The following is a 14,841-nucleotide window of genomic DNA, read 5'->3' as shown; positions in this document are numbered from 1 at the left end:
GAGTCATTGTAACTTGTTGCTGATGGTGTCCTCCACCCCTTTCTTTGCCAGGGATCCGAACAAGCCTGTGCCGCAGGACACCAAGTTCATCCATACCAAGGCCAACCGCTTCGAGGAGGTGGCCTGGTCCAAGTACAACCCCCGGGACCAGCTCTACCTGCATATCGGCCTGAAGCCCCGGGTAAGGGACCATTACCGGGCCACCAAGGTGGCCTTCTGGAAGCACCTGGTGCCCCACCTCTACAACCTCCATGACATGTTCCACTACACGTCCACCACCACTAAGGTGCCGCCGCCAGACTCCACCCAGAATTCGCACATCACCCGGCGGCCCAATGGCAAGGCCTGGAGTACCAAACGGCCGGCCATATCCACCGCCTACACCGGAGGCGAGGGCTCCCAGGAGAAATGGAACCCGGAGCAAGACGGGGCTGGCACGCTGTTGGTGGAGAACCCACGGGACTACTCCACTGAGCTGAGTGTCACCATTGCCGTGGGAGCCTCCCTCCTTTTCCTCAACGTCCTGGCCTTTGCTGCCCTCTACTACCGCAAGGACAAGCGGCGCCAGGACACCCACCGCCAGCCCAGCCCACAGCGAGGCGCTGCTGCCATCGCCACTGCAGCTAATGCCAACGACATCGGCCACGCGCCAGAGGAGGAGCGGCCCTCTCTTCAAGCCAACCAGGCGCACCACGGGGACTGCGAGGCAGTGGCCCCCCATGACGCCCTGCGCCTTGCCGCCGCCCTGCCCGACTACACTCTGACGCTGCGCCGTTCGCCGGACGACATCCCGCTCATGACGCCGAACACCATCACCATGATCCCCAACTCCCTGGTGGGGCTCCAGACCTTGCACCCTTACAACACCTTCGCGGCCAGCTTCAGCAGTACGGGGCTGCCCCATTCACACTCCACCACCCGGGTATAGCTCCCCCCGCGAACACAGTCCCCCCCTTCCAACCCTCACCGGAGGCGGCGCGGTGAGCAGTCGGACGCCTAACGATCACCACGCTCCGTCCTCTCGGGCCTCTCACTTCCTCGCAGGAGGGGATTTCATTTGTATCAAGTGCTCTGACTCTCCCTTGAGCTGCCTCGGCGGTTGCGGGGAGCGCAGCCCCAAAAGAGGGACCCTCTTCTGCCCACCCCCACCCCCCAAAAAAGAGCCTCAAGCCACTTGAGTGCCATTCTGAACTTTGGGTCCTTCTGAGCCTCACCGGATAACGTGCAAGAGGTTAACCCAAGAGGTCTCCCCTCTTGTCTCCAGCGACCATATCGAGAGGGGACCCCATCACAGCCCCTCAAATGCCACTCGTTCCCTCCTTGCCACTCGAGACTTATCAATCCAAGTGCCATGTGGGGAGGAGGAGGTTAAACTATGTTGCCATATCAAGGCCCATTTGCGGGGAGTATCTTTTGTGAGCCCCATCCCACCAAATGGGGGGAAATTGTTGCAGTCCGGTTCTGGGTATCCCAAAAAAACCTAGTGCTGGATCCTGCGTGTCACTTGGGCTTGGTGCTGGGCCCAACAGATGCTCTCTTGGTGCCCCTCTTTCCCACCTCACGATCTTCATGTCGCAGAGAAGAAGAAGAAGAAGAAACGATTTTTCCCCTGTCTGTCTCCTTTTTTTGTTTCTTCCTTTCCAAAAGACATTTTTTTAAAAAAAAGCAAAACAAAGCAGATCTTTAGTTCTTTAAACACTAACGGGAAGACGCCGTGTTTTTGTCCTTTGTAAAGATTTTAAACTAAGTGTTCTTGATATAAAAAATAAAGCCAGATAGAGACACGTATGTACACACACAGACACACTCAGACAGCCCACATATACAAGACACACAAGACACAGACACACGCATCAGCCCCGTCTGCGCTGTGGGCCCCTCCACTGCGGACCTGTGCCAAACCGAGAAACCAGCAAACGTCCTCTATATAAGGGGGCAGCAGCCGCAAAGGCGACGGTCGCAACCAAGACCCTTTTGTATTTTTTATACGCCCCTCCGCCGCCATTCCGACCTGTCCGTTTGTGTCCGTCAACCCACCCCAGCAGAGGAGCGGAAACGAGCTGGATTCCTGTCCCGGCCACCCACCGTGCCACCCCCAGCTCCCTTTGCCATCTGCTGTGCCAAGTCTCCTGTAGGTTAGCCCTTCCTGCAGCGCGGCCAACGGGACGCTCTCTGCCCCCTTCTCTCCCCATTCCCAGTGCCTGAGTCCCACAAAAGCCTCCTCGCTGGTGCCGTGCCTCTTTGCGCAGAGCAGCATCTCCGCGGTGGGCAACATGGGGAAACGGGCAGCTAAGGGAAGAAAAGGGGGTTGCCGTGGGGCTGGGAGCCATTTGGAAGAGGAGGCAGTGGGGGCATTCTGCTCACGCACAAACCAGACATGGGAATTTGCTGCAAAAACAACAAGATTTGGAAGAGGGTGTTGAGATGGGTGTTGGTTGGAGGTCCAAGTGCAAATAGGACTTGATGCTGAGGGAGAGGTCAGGTGTTTGGGGCTGGGGAGTGAAGGAAAAGCGGGGACAAGAGGCTCGGGAATCAAGGTCTGAGGATACAAAGGCCAGGTGGGGCCAGAAACCAGTCAATGGTGAATGTGGATGTTCTGGAGAGGATCAGGAGGACTCAAGACACAAGGGCAGGTTGCAAAGGGAGGGCTGGGGAACTAGGAAAGGAAGGAAGGAGGGAAGGAAGGAAGGAAGGAAGGAAGGAAGGAAGGAAGGAAGGAAGGAAGGACCCTCTACCCCCCAAATAGGGAAGAATAGATCCCAACGGATGTTGTCCAACTCACTAGGAGGCCTCCTAGCTCTTGTCTTTGAGGGGTTCTTGCAGCGCCGGTCTCCGCTTTCCCTTCCGAGGGTGATGGGATGAGGGCAAGGCGAATGGTCCTGGCTGAGAATGTATTTAAGCTGTCCCGACTCTCACCTGAGCAGTGGAAAGGATTCCAAATAAAGTGGAAGGGGTATTTTTACCCGCCGGCTGTCCTGTTTTGGCTTCTTTGGGTCGTCATGTGGGCCGGGCAAGGGAGTGATGGGGCATTGTCCTCACGCAGGTTCTGGGTGTTTGCATCCCGACTTCCCAAGAATCCACAGACCCGAAAGTCTGTCTGTGCCGAAACAAGGCAAGAATCCATGTGTTGCCAATCTGTGCCATCGAATTTTGGCCAAAAAAGGAGAGTCTATCACCTTCTGTGGATGAAGCCAGCTCTACTGTTGCACACTTCTAACTGTTCTCAAGGAACTGGCACCGATTCCTGCGGGATGGAGATAGGGAGCTGTAGAGCTTTCCAAATGTTTCATGTCGATGACGTATATTTGAGAAGTGCATCCTTTTGCGACACAGTAACTCAGTTTTATTAGCAAACCAGGGGCTAATCCATGCATTGGCAAACTTGGGGCCTCCGCGTGTTTTGGACTTCAACTCCCATCATTCCTAACAGGCACAGGACCTTTCCTTTCCACTTAACTAATTTCGTATTCTGCACAGTCAACAAGGGAAGTCCCATGCATGCCCTATAGCAGCAGTCTAGCTTCATCGCTTAAGCGGCTGAAAGAGGAAAGGAAGGGGTTTGAGGCTGTAGGAATGGTGGGAGTTGAAGTCCAAAACACCTGGAGAGCCCAAGTTTGCCCATGTGTGGGCTAAACCAACCCCCTATACGAGTTTAATACAATTTTATATTATCTTTCCTGTATGAAATTTGACCCTTCTTATGCACTATATTTGATTCTTGTGTAGTTTCCTCTCCAGCCACTCCCTGGGGTTGATCATACACGGCATTGTCAACAGGTTTTCTCGTCTTACTTAGAAACATACTCATTTTAGTAGTCATTATTACAACCAATTCAATAATTTCTCCAAATTATCAAAGTTATAACAGTACCAATACTTGAACGTTGTTAGCAGGCTGCTTCTGTAGCGATGACATATATTTGAGAAGTGCATCCTTTTGTGACACGGTAATTCAGTTTTATTAGCAAACCAGGGGCTAATCCAGGCTTGGGCAAACTTGGGTCCTCCGGGTGTTTTGGACTTCAACTCCCATCATTCCTAACAGGCACGGGACCTTTCCTTTTCTCCCTCAGCCACTTAAGCTGCACTTAACCAATTTCGTATTCTGCACAGTCAACAAGGGAAGTCCCATGCGTGCCCTATAGCAGCAGTCTAGCTTCATCGCTTAAGCAGCTGAAAGAGGAAAGGAAGGGGTTTGAGGCTGTAGGAATGGTGGGAGTTGAAGTCCAAAACACCTGGAGAGCCCAAGTTTGCCCATGCGTGGCCTAAACCAACCCCCTATACAAGTTTAATATAATTTTATATTATCTTTCCTGTATGAAATTTGACCCTTCTTATGCACTACATTTGATTTTTGTGTAGTTTCCTCTCTAGACGCTCCTTGGGGTTCATCACACACGTCATTGTCAACAGGTTTTCTCATCTTAGTTAGGGACGTACTCATTTTAGTAGTCATTATTACAATCAAATCAATAATTTCTCCAAATTATCAAAATTATAACAGTACCAACACTTGAACATTGTTAGCAGGCTGCTTCGGTAGCGATGACATATATTTGAGAAGTGCATCCATTTGCGACACAGTAATTCAGTTTTATTACCAAACAAGGGGCTAATCCAGGCATGGGCAAACTTGGGCCCTCCGGGTGTTTTGGACTTCAACTCCCACCATTCCTACAGCCTCAAACCCCTTCCTTTCCTCTTTCAGCCGCTTAAGCGATGAAGCTAGACTGCTGCCATAGGGTATGCATGGGACTTCCCTGGTTGACTGTGCAGAATACGAAATTGGTTAAGTGGGGCTTAAGTGGCTGAGGGAGAAAAGGAAAGCTTTTGGACTTCAACTCCCATCATTCCTAACAGGCACTGGACCTTTCCCTCCGCCACTTAAGCCCCACTTAACCAATTTCGTATTCTGCACAGTCAACAAGGGAAGCCCCATGCGTGCCCTATAGCAGCAGTCTAGCAGAAGCAGGCTGCTTCTGTAGCGATTAACCCTCTGGAACAGTGTTCCCCCACCTTCCTAATATCGTGACCCTTTAATACAATTCCTCGTGTTGTGGTGACCCCCCAACCATAACATTATTTCATTGCTACTTCATAACTGTAATTTTGCAACTGTTATGAATCGTAATGTAAATATCTGATATGCAGGATGTATTTTCATTCACTGGACCACATTTGGTACAAATACACCCATATTTGAATACTGGTGAGGTTGAGGGGGGGATGATTTTGTCGTTTGGGAGTTGTAGTTGCTGGGATTTATAGTTCACCTTCAATCAAAGAACATTCTGAACTCCACCAACGTTGGAATTGAACCAAAGTTGGCACACAGAACTCCCATGACCAACAGAAAATACTTTGGTGGGCATTGACCTTGAGTTTTGGAGCTGTAGTTCACCTACATCCAGAGAGCACTGTGGGGGTTGGACGAGGTCTCTTCCAACTCTAGGATTCTATGTGGGCATTTTGGCACAGACCTGGCTCCGGTGTGTGTTCCACATTGCTTTAAGCTAAATGTGGTGATGGGCTCTATCTCTACCGAGGTGACACTTCGAGATGCTCATTCCTTGATCTCCTTTTATTTACGCCACTGGTTTTGCTCCTTTTTATAATGCAATTTCTCACAGTGTTCCTATAGCAACCAGGGACGGAGGGCTGCCTCCGTTCACACTCGAGGCCCCTGCCAAGCGAGGCCAAGGGCTGTGGCGCTCGACGAGAGAAGTGGGCACACATTGCAGGCGCATGGGCTTCTCAAGTGCTCTGTATAGGGAGAAAAGCTTGCCCCAAGTGTCCAGCTCCAGGCAGCACGGTCCAGGAAGGATATAGTTTGGTGTCCAGAGAAGGGAGACCGAAATGGCCAAAGGCCTGGAAGCCATGAATTCTCATGAGGAGAGACTTCGGGAGCCGGAGGTGTTTAGGTTGCAGAAAAGAAAGCTGAGAGAAGGGGACAGAACAGCCTTATTTAGATATTTGAAAAGGATGTGACATTGAGGAGGGAGCACGATTTTCTAGTCTAGAGACTATAGAGCAGAGTTTTCCAAACTTTTCATATTTTTAGGCATGCATCCTTTTGCGACACAGTCATTCAGTTTTACTGGCAGAACAGAGGTTAAAACAACCCCTGATAAGAGTTTCATACAATATTATATATTACATATATAATATAATATACAGTGTTCCCTTCCAGGACCACCCACGATAAGAGAAAATCCGCACAGAAGGGACACCATATTGTTTTTAATATTTATACATTATTTTATATATTATATATATTACTAGCTGTACCCGCCACGCGTTGCTGTGGCCAACCTTCCCTCTTCTTCTTTCACTCCTTCCTCCACTCCCTCTTTCCTTCCTTCCCGTCTTTCCTTCTCTTCTTCCTTCCTTCTCTATCTCTTTCCTTCTTTCCCCCCTTTTCTTTCTCTTCTTCTGTCTTTCTTTTCTTCCATCTCTTTCCTTCTTTCCTTCCCTCCCTCTTTCTTTACATCTTCCCCCTTCTTTCGCTCCCTCTTTCCTTCCTTCCCCCCTTTTTTCTTTCCTTCTCTCCTTCCTTCCACCTCTAACTTTCCTTCCTTCCCTTTTTCTTTCCTTCCCTCTTTCTCTCCTTTCTTCCTTCTCTACCTCTTTCCTTCCTTCTTTCTTTGCTTCCATGCTTCCTTCTCCCTTTCCTTCTTTCTTTCTCTCCCTCTCTCTTTTCTTTCTTTCTTTGCTTCCATGCTTCCTTCTCCCTTTCCTTCTTTCTTTCCCTCTTTCTTTTCTTTTCTTTTCTTTCTTTCTTTCTTTCTTTCTTTCTTTCTTTCTTCTTTTTCTCCTCTTCCCTCCCTCTTTCTTCTTTTTTCTGTATTGTCATTTAGCTTTTTGTCATTTAGGTTTTTGGGGCTTAATAATAATAATAATAATAATAATAATAATAATAATAATCCTTTATTTGTACCCCGCTACCATCTCCCATGGGCACGGGGATTTTGGTTAAGTTTCGTTGGGGGATTTTTGAGTTTTGTTGTTTTGCCGTTTTGTGAGTGTGTTGTTGTGTTGTTTTTCATTTTGAGTAGATATGTTTGTACCTTGTGGGTTGTGTTATGGGCATGGGAATTTTGGTTAAGTTTCGTTGGGGGGTTTTTGAGTTTTGTTTCCTCGTTGGATGCCCCTAACAAATTTATATATATAGATTTTCTTACCCACACATCCTTACCTGCCTCCCAGCCCATTCCAAGGGCACCTGCCTCCCTCCCTGGCCTCCGCAGAGCCTCTGGAGCCATGGAGGCAGCAGCAGGCCAGAGAGGCAGGCCTTCCCCGCCGTGCCTCAGGCCGCCGTACTTCCGGGGTCTTTGGAGGCCAAGGAGGCATTCCTTCCCCACCGTGCCTCAGGCCACCGCACTTACGGGGTCCCTGGCCTCCACTGGACGTAAATACTTATTTTTAATTAATATTTTCAAAAACCTGCAAAACAGCGAGTTCACTAAAAGCAAACCGCGAAGTAGCTAGGGAACACTGTAATATATAATATATAATAATGTCATATCTTTACCATATATATATATATATCTTTACTATATATATATATATATATATATATATATATATATATGGTAAAGATTTCCCCTGATATTAAGGGTGGTGCTCATCTCCAAGCTCTTCTAAGCCGAAGAGCTGGTGTTGGTCATAGACACCTCCAAGGCCATGTGGCCAGCATGACTGCATGAAGCACTGTTACCTTCCCACAGAAGCAGTATCTCACACTTGCATGTTTTGGAACTGCTAGGCTGGCAGAAGCTGGGGCTAACAGTGGGAGCGCATCCTGCTCCTATTATTATTATTATTATTATTATTATTATTATTATTATTATTACAGAGCCAGTGTTGTCTGTAGACACCTCTACTCACACTTGCATGTTTTCAAACTGCTAGGTTGGCCTAATAGCGGGAGCTCACCTGCTCTCTGAATCGGAACTGCCCTCCTTTTGGTCAGTAAGTTCAGCAGCTCAGGAGTTTAACCTGCTGTGCCACCAGGGGATCCATATGTGTGTGTGTGTGTATTTCATATAATCTTTATCGTATAAACAAGGTTTTGCATAGTTTCCCTTTACACTTACGTACTGCTGTTGATTCTTGTGCAGTTTCCTCTCTAGCTGCTCCATGGGGCTCATCGCAAACACCATCGTCAACAGGTTAGAAACATATCAATTTTAGTGGTCGTGACTGCAACGCAATCCACAAAAACTTGAACAGCACCAACCTTTGTTTGTGAGGGTGAGGTGGGGTAGCATTTTTCATGCATCACTCTTAGGAACTATATATATATATATATAGGAACTTAGGAACTATGCGACATACCAGCGTACCCCCATAGAGTCATGGATTCAAATTATTCCACTTAAACAGGAATAATTTCCTAATGGTAAGAGTTGTTTGGCAATAGAAGATGCTGTTGCCAGGGAGTCCAGTGGAATGTTCTTCTCTGGAAGTTCTAAACAGAGACTGGATGGCCATCTGTCAGGAAGGTTTGGATTGTGTCTCCCTTCATGGCAGAATGGGGTTGAACAGGATGGCCATTGGGTATCCCCCACTTCCAGGATTCTCTCTTACGACTGCGCCTTTTCCAAAGGTGTGTGCTGTTTGTTGTGTGTTTCCCTCTCCCCAGTCCCCCTGGGAGCATGGAAGCACATGCATTGAAATGCATGCCTAAGAATAAACCCGATAGCCTCCATTCCGTCCGAGGCTTGCCCATCTGCCAGGCGCAAACATCACCAGCTGCCTGGCTCTGGGGAAGTGTGCAGAGCGGTTCTGCTAATATTAACACATTGCGTTGAACGCAGGCGAATAAAGCCTTTGCACTTATTATGCCTTGCTCTCGGGCTTCCCAGGAGAGGCAGCAAGGCAGCCGGAATGGGGCATCAAATGGGCTGCGAGTCTGTTTTGTGGAGGGATTTGCCTGCTTTGGGGGCTCAAGAATGGCGGCAGCTGTGAAATGGATGGCACAGTGTTCGTCCAGATATTGGTACCACTGTTCTGTCGCGCGCTAGGCCTTTAATAATTGCCTTTAAACAGGACGTGTGATGAGCCCAGCAGGAGGCCAGGGGGCCCCAAAGAGAAGTTCTCAGAGGTTTTCCACCACAAATGGTCTTTAGATGGCTTGTGAAGTATAACAAAGTCCTTTATTAATGAACAATCAAACAGAAACTTCTCTTGTCTTCAGAAAGTTAAACAAATGATTCTAGGCCTTTATGCAACTGGTGGGTTCCTAAACTTGTCCATGAAGGACAGGCAATTGTCTTCAATAACTAGTTCTTTGTTTAAAGGAAAAACCCCTTTTTTAACTTCTCCCAGGCTGACTGTAATCTAATTCTTACTGATGTGGGCTCCGCTACCAGGTCGAATTGCGTCTCGAATGCCGAGTGGACCGACCAGTAAGGCTAGTAGATTCTCCAGCTGGAGTTCTTTGGTCTTTAGGGCTGTTTCCCTGGAAATCTTTGGAGACTCTTAAGACTGTTCTCCCCCGGAAAGTCTTAAGGGTTGAAGCTTTTGTACAGGGGAAGCTTGCACACGTCCTGTACATTAGCTTTCCTTACTGAGACTAACTAAAAATGGCTCCCTTCCCTTCCCAATTGCCCTGAGGAAGGGGTGGAACCAAAACTTAACGATAATGGACAGGTGACTTGCCCTACGACTGCAACCAAAGGAAGCCACCTTTCTGCAGACTCCCTGAAACCTTGGACTGCAAGCAAACATTTAATACAAAGCAAATAAAGTTGGAGCTCCTGGTACAGCCATACCAGCACAACCACTTTTGAGCAAGCATTCTAGAAAAATGACCCAGATACAGGTCTCTTGAGAAGTACCATTTGACTCGAGACTAATGCGGCATTGAACCTAATGCGCACCTCCATTTTCAAAACCCTGAAACCAAAAAAAGTATTTGCCACCAAATGTAATGCGCAGTGGCAAAAATTGCACTCATTGTCAATTGGTCATTACAGCTGCTGCCTACTCAGAATTCCTTCTTTAAAATGTAATAGTGTTACGACACTAAAGCTTCCAGCAATGGAAAAGAAAACCATGGGATGCATCTATCTGGAGGTTGGGACCCCTGGGGGGTTTGCGAGGGGGTGTCGGAGGGGTCGCCAAAGACCATCAGAAAACACTATTTTCTGTTGGTCATGGGGGTTCTGTGTGGGAAGTTTGGCCCAATTCTATCGCTGGTGGAGCTTAGAATGGTCTTTGATTGTAGGTGAACTATACATCCCAGCAACTACAACTCTCAACTGTCAAGATTTATTTTCCCCAAACTACACCAGTGTTCACTTTGGGCATAATAAGTACTTGTGGCAAGTTTGGTCCTGATCCATCATCGTTAGAGTCCACATTGCTCTCTAGATGTAGGTGAACTACAACTCCAAAACTCAAGGTCAATGCCCACCAAACCTTTCCAGTATTTTCTGTTAGTCATGGGAGTTCTGTGTGCCAAGTTCAGATTCCATCGTTGGTGGAGTTCAGGATGCTCTTTAATTGTATAAATCCCAGAAACTACAACTCCCAAATGACAAAATCAATCCTCCCCCAACTCCCAGCAGTATTCAAATTTGGGTGTATTGGGTATTTGTACCAAATTTCATCCAGTGATTGAAAATACATCCTTCATATCAGATACGGTATTTACACTATGATTCATAACAGTGGCAAAATTACAGTTGTGAAGTAGCAACAAAAATAAGTTTATAGTTGGGGGTCACCACAACATGAGGAAATGTATTAATGGGTCATGGCATTAAGAAGGTTGAGAACCACTGGTCTATGATGTAGAATGAATCCACTGTAACTGCCTTGATTCAGTACTGTGGAGTCCTAGAAGCTGTAGTTTTGCAAGGTTGTGAGCCTTCTCTGCCAAAGAAGGCTGATGCCTTACCAAACTACAAATCCCAGGATGGCACAGCATTGAGCTATTAAAGTAGAGGTGATGTCCCTCAAAGAGGAACTCCAGACACAGCTTCCCCTTTGGCTTTGGCTCATCAATAAGATTGCAGTTTGATGCAAATCTAATGTGCACCTTAATGTTGGCACTTCATTTAGCCAAAAGAGGTGCGCATTAGATTTGAGTAAATATGGTATATATAGAGAAGGGCTCCCAAAAGGCAAAGGGATTGAAATGTTTGCAGTCCAAAACACGCACAGCTACATATGGTTACTACACACATACATTGCCTTCTTCAATTGTTGTTGTTGTTGTTGTTGTTGTTGTTGTTGTTATCATCCCACTTTTATCTCTTGACCAAGATGCAAAGAGGCTCACAACATTTTTTAAAATGCAGTTATAAAACTCACATTATACCAATATTAGAATAGAATTAAACATACAAGTCAATTACTATCACGTAAAACACAGTCAAAATGATCAAATGATGCTTTTGAATGACAGCTCTCATCATCCCTCTCCCTTAGCTACTTGGCAAAGGCTAATGGGAGCAATGGCCCATGTCAGGAAGTCCTCACGAAAGTGGAACATAGGCTCATAGGTTCAGTTTGGGAGAGCATTGTGGAATGAAAGGAAGCTCTTTTGAGTGCATCTACACCAGGCCTGGGCAAACTCTCTAACTTGGGGGCCGCATGCTAGCACTCTCTGCGAATAGGACTGGCTGCCCAGTGATGGAAGGAAGGTAGAGAAGGAAGGAGAAAGGAAAGAGAGAAAGAAGGGCAGATGAAAGGGAAGAAGAAAGGGAGAGAGGGAAGGCTGGAGTAAAGAGGGAAGGAAGGAAAGACAAAAGAGAAGGAAGGATGGAAGGGAATGGAGGGAGGGAGAAAGAGGGAGAGGGTGAAGGAAGAAGGAAAGATGAAAGGGAGGAAGGGAAGGATGGAAGGAGAAAGGAAGAAAAGGAAGGAGATAGGAAAGAGGGAAGGAAGGAAAGAGAAAAAGTGAAGGAAGAATGGGAGGGAGGGAAAAGAGGGAGAGGGGGAAGGAGGAAGGAAAGAGAGAAGGAAAGACAGATGAAAGGGAAGAAGGGAAGGATAGAAGGAGAAAGGAAGAAAGGGATGGAGGTAGGAAAGAGGGAAGGAAGGAAAGAGAAAAAGAGAAGGAAGGATGGAAGGGCATGGAGGGAGGGAGAAAGAGGGAGAGAAGAAAGGAGGAAGGAAAGAGAGACGGAAGGATGGGTGAAAGGGTAGAAGGGAAGGGTGGAAGGAGAAAGGGAGAGAGGGAAGAAGGTAGGAAAAAGGGAAGGAAAGAAAGAAAAGAGAAGGAAGGATGAAATGATGGAAGGGAATGGAGGAAGGGAGGAAGGTGGAGAGAGGAAAGGAGGGAGGAAAGCGGAAATGAAGGAAAGACAAAAGAGAAGGAAGGATGGAAGGGAATGGAGGGAGGGAAAGAGGGAGGAAAGAGGGAAGGAAGGAAAGACAAAAGGGAAGGATGGAAGGGAATGGAGGGAGGGAGGAAGCAGGAGAGAGGGAAGGAGGAAAGAGGGAAGGAAGGAAAGACAAAGGGGAGGGAAGGATGGAAGGTAATGGAGGGAGGGAGAAAGCATGAGAGAGGGAAGGAGGGAGGAAAGAGGGAAGGAAGTAAAGACAAAAGGGAAGTACGTATGAAATAGAAGGGAATGGAGAGAGGGGTAAAGAGGGAGGGAAGGAAGGAAGGATGAAAGAGGAAAGGATGGAAAGATAAAAGGGAAGGAAGGATGAAGATGGAAGGAAATGGAGGGAGGGAGAAAGAGGGAGAGAGGGAAGGAAGGAGGAAAGAGGGAAGGAAGGAGAAAGAGGGAAGGAAGGACAAAAGGGTGGATGTGAAGGGAGGAGGGAGGGAGAAAGAGGGAGGTAAGGGAGGAAGGGAAGGAGGAAAAAAGAGAGGAAGGAAGGAAGGAAGGGTGGAAGGGAAAGAGAAAGAGGGAGGGAAAAAGGAAGGAAGGAAAGAAGAAAGGAAGAATAGGATTGTGAAAGAGAGCAGGGGCTGAGAGAAGAGCCCAAGGGGCCACACCTGGCCCCTAGGCCTGGGTTTGCCCATACCTGATCATCACTGTTGAATTAATTCAGCTTGGATGCTAGGGAATCCTGGGATTTGTAGTTTGGTGAAGCACCAAAGAGAAGTCTCTCAACCTCTGAGGGTGCCTGCCATAGACGCAGGTGAAACATCAGTAAAGAATGCTTCTGGAACATGGCCATACAGCCTGGAAAACACACAACAACCCAGTGATTCCGACCATGAAAGCCTTCAACAATAGTCTAAAACAACAGTCTAAAGACTTTGCAAAGCAACCATGATTCCATAGCATTGAGCTCTGACTATCAAACTGTATTAATTCTACAGTTGTGTCAATGAACACTCAGCCCTTCCCTCAAGACCTATTGATTTATTGTGTGGAGCTCAGAAATGCAGAGGGAGCGTTGCACTACATCATGCCTTTACTCAGAGGTAAGCCCTGCTGAGATGGGTACAGCTTGTTCTCAAATGTGCACATGATGCACACGTCCACAGCCTTGGAAAAGGAAGCTGCGGTTGTTCCAAGGAGCCCTTGGAGGGTTGCTGCCACTCCTTTGGCCTGGTCCTTCTCCGCCTGACCCACATATCCCTGGCCTCTGACTGCGCTCAGGCTATTTTGGGCTCCTTGAACTTCTTCTCCATTGTCTCTGATCCATTTTCAGGACTCCTCTGAACTTCTCCAGTCATTCCAGAAGCTTCTCCTCCGCTTTCAATCTATTCCCTACCTCTATTGCCTCGGTTATTCCTTTGACTTTGGGACAAAAGAAACATTGCAAGATTGTTTCTTCCATCTCAAAGTGGTAGGGAATCCATCTTGAGCTTGTGTTAGCACTTCCAATGGTGCTTTTCAAGATCTAGGGGCTGGATGGCCATCTGTTGGGAGTGCTTTAATGGGGTCTTCCTGTCTGGCAGAAGGGGGCTGGACTGGATTATCTTTGAAGGTATCTTCCATCTCTTTAATTCTATGATAGGGCATGTATTTTGACAGATAGAATTCAGCCCCTTAAATAACACAGCTCCAGCATGATGTAGTGTTTCAGGTATTGCATCTACATCATCGAATTAATGCAGTTTGATACCACTTGAACTGCCATGGATCGATGCTATGGAATCATGGGAGTCTTAGTTTCATGAGCTCCCTTTGGCAGAGAAGGCAACCCTTCTTGCCTAGTTTCCAACAGACCTCACAACCTCTGAGGATGCCTGCCATAGATGTGGGCGAAACGTCAGGAGAGAATGCTTCTGGAACATGGCCATACAGCCTGGAAAACTTACAGCAATCCAGTTCACTTATCAATCTGCCTCCAAGACGGGTCCGATCTGAAAGGACTGTTGTGCGATGCCAGGTAATGGGTCCATGATAGGCTTAATAGTCTGGCTCCAGTGAAGACAACAGGCTTAGTCCAATATGCACAATGGATACTTGGAGATAATGACCATCTCAATAGGTGAGGCCGGTTTGAGGCATGAAGACCGGATATTTCCCATAGATACCACCAATCTTATAAATGGGTGCAAGAAACAGATCCAAAGAGTTTTGATGTACATTCATTGGAATTCTGATGTATATTGAGTACCCCCCCCCCCCCCCCGATCTCCCAGTCCATTGTGAATAAATTATGGACATTACTAGGGGCTGAGAGCAATGAAACCTGACCCAGTTCTCAGTCCTTCTCTCCATCGGTGCTACCTAGGGACACACACTTCTCCCATCTTTTTAAGCAACTGTAAACACCTCGCTTGTAGAAGCCGACAGGTTGCTCCAAAAGCCATGTTGTCACTTTGGAAATCAGAGTCTAGCCATCTGAGGAATGCTTGCCCTTCCAAAATAACTTCCTTGTTGGAAAGAGGTGAAGTCCGATGGTGCGAGGTCGGGT

The 14,841-nt window shown here is 47.4% G+C and overlaps 2 protein-coding genes across 4 annotated transcripts in view; both read left to right on the top strand.

Moving 5' to 3' along the window:
* The window catches only part of NLGN3 (neuroligin 3), a 65,188-nt gene extending 62,226 nt beyond the window's left edge, over window positions 1–2,962 (top strand). For all 3 annotated transcript variants that reach the window (XM_067471609.1, XM_067471611.1, XM_067471610.1), the window contains one exon: window positions 52–2,962. In XM_067471609.1, coding sequence (XP_067327710.1) covers window positions 52–928 — 877 coding nt within the window. In that variant the 3' untranslated portion in view covers window positions 929–2,962. The remainder of the gene's footprint in view (window positions 1–51) is intronic.
* LOC132762895 (gap junction beta-1 protein) overlaps window positions 1–14,841 on the top strand; it is a 122,263-nt gene that overhangs the window by 71,196 nt on the left and 36,226 nt on the right. The gene's annotated exons all lie outside the window — the stretch shown is intronic.

Source organism: Anolis sagrei, chromosome 10 (assembly GCF_037176765.1).
Source record: "Anolis sagrei isolate rAnoSag1 chromosome 10, rAnoSag1.mat, whole genome shotgun sequence".
Classification (NCBI taxonomy): domain Eukaryota; kingdom Metazoa; phylum Chordata; class Lepidosauria; order Squamata; family Dactyloidae; genus Anolis; species Anolis sagrei.
The sequence above is the reverse complement of the archived record's forward strand: the minus strand, read 5'-3'. Positions and strand labels throughout refer to the sequence as shown.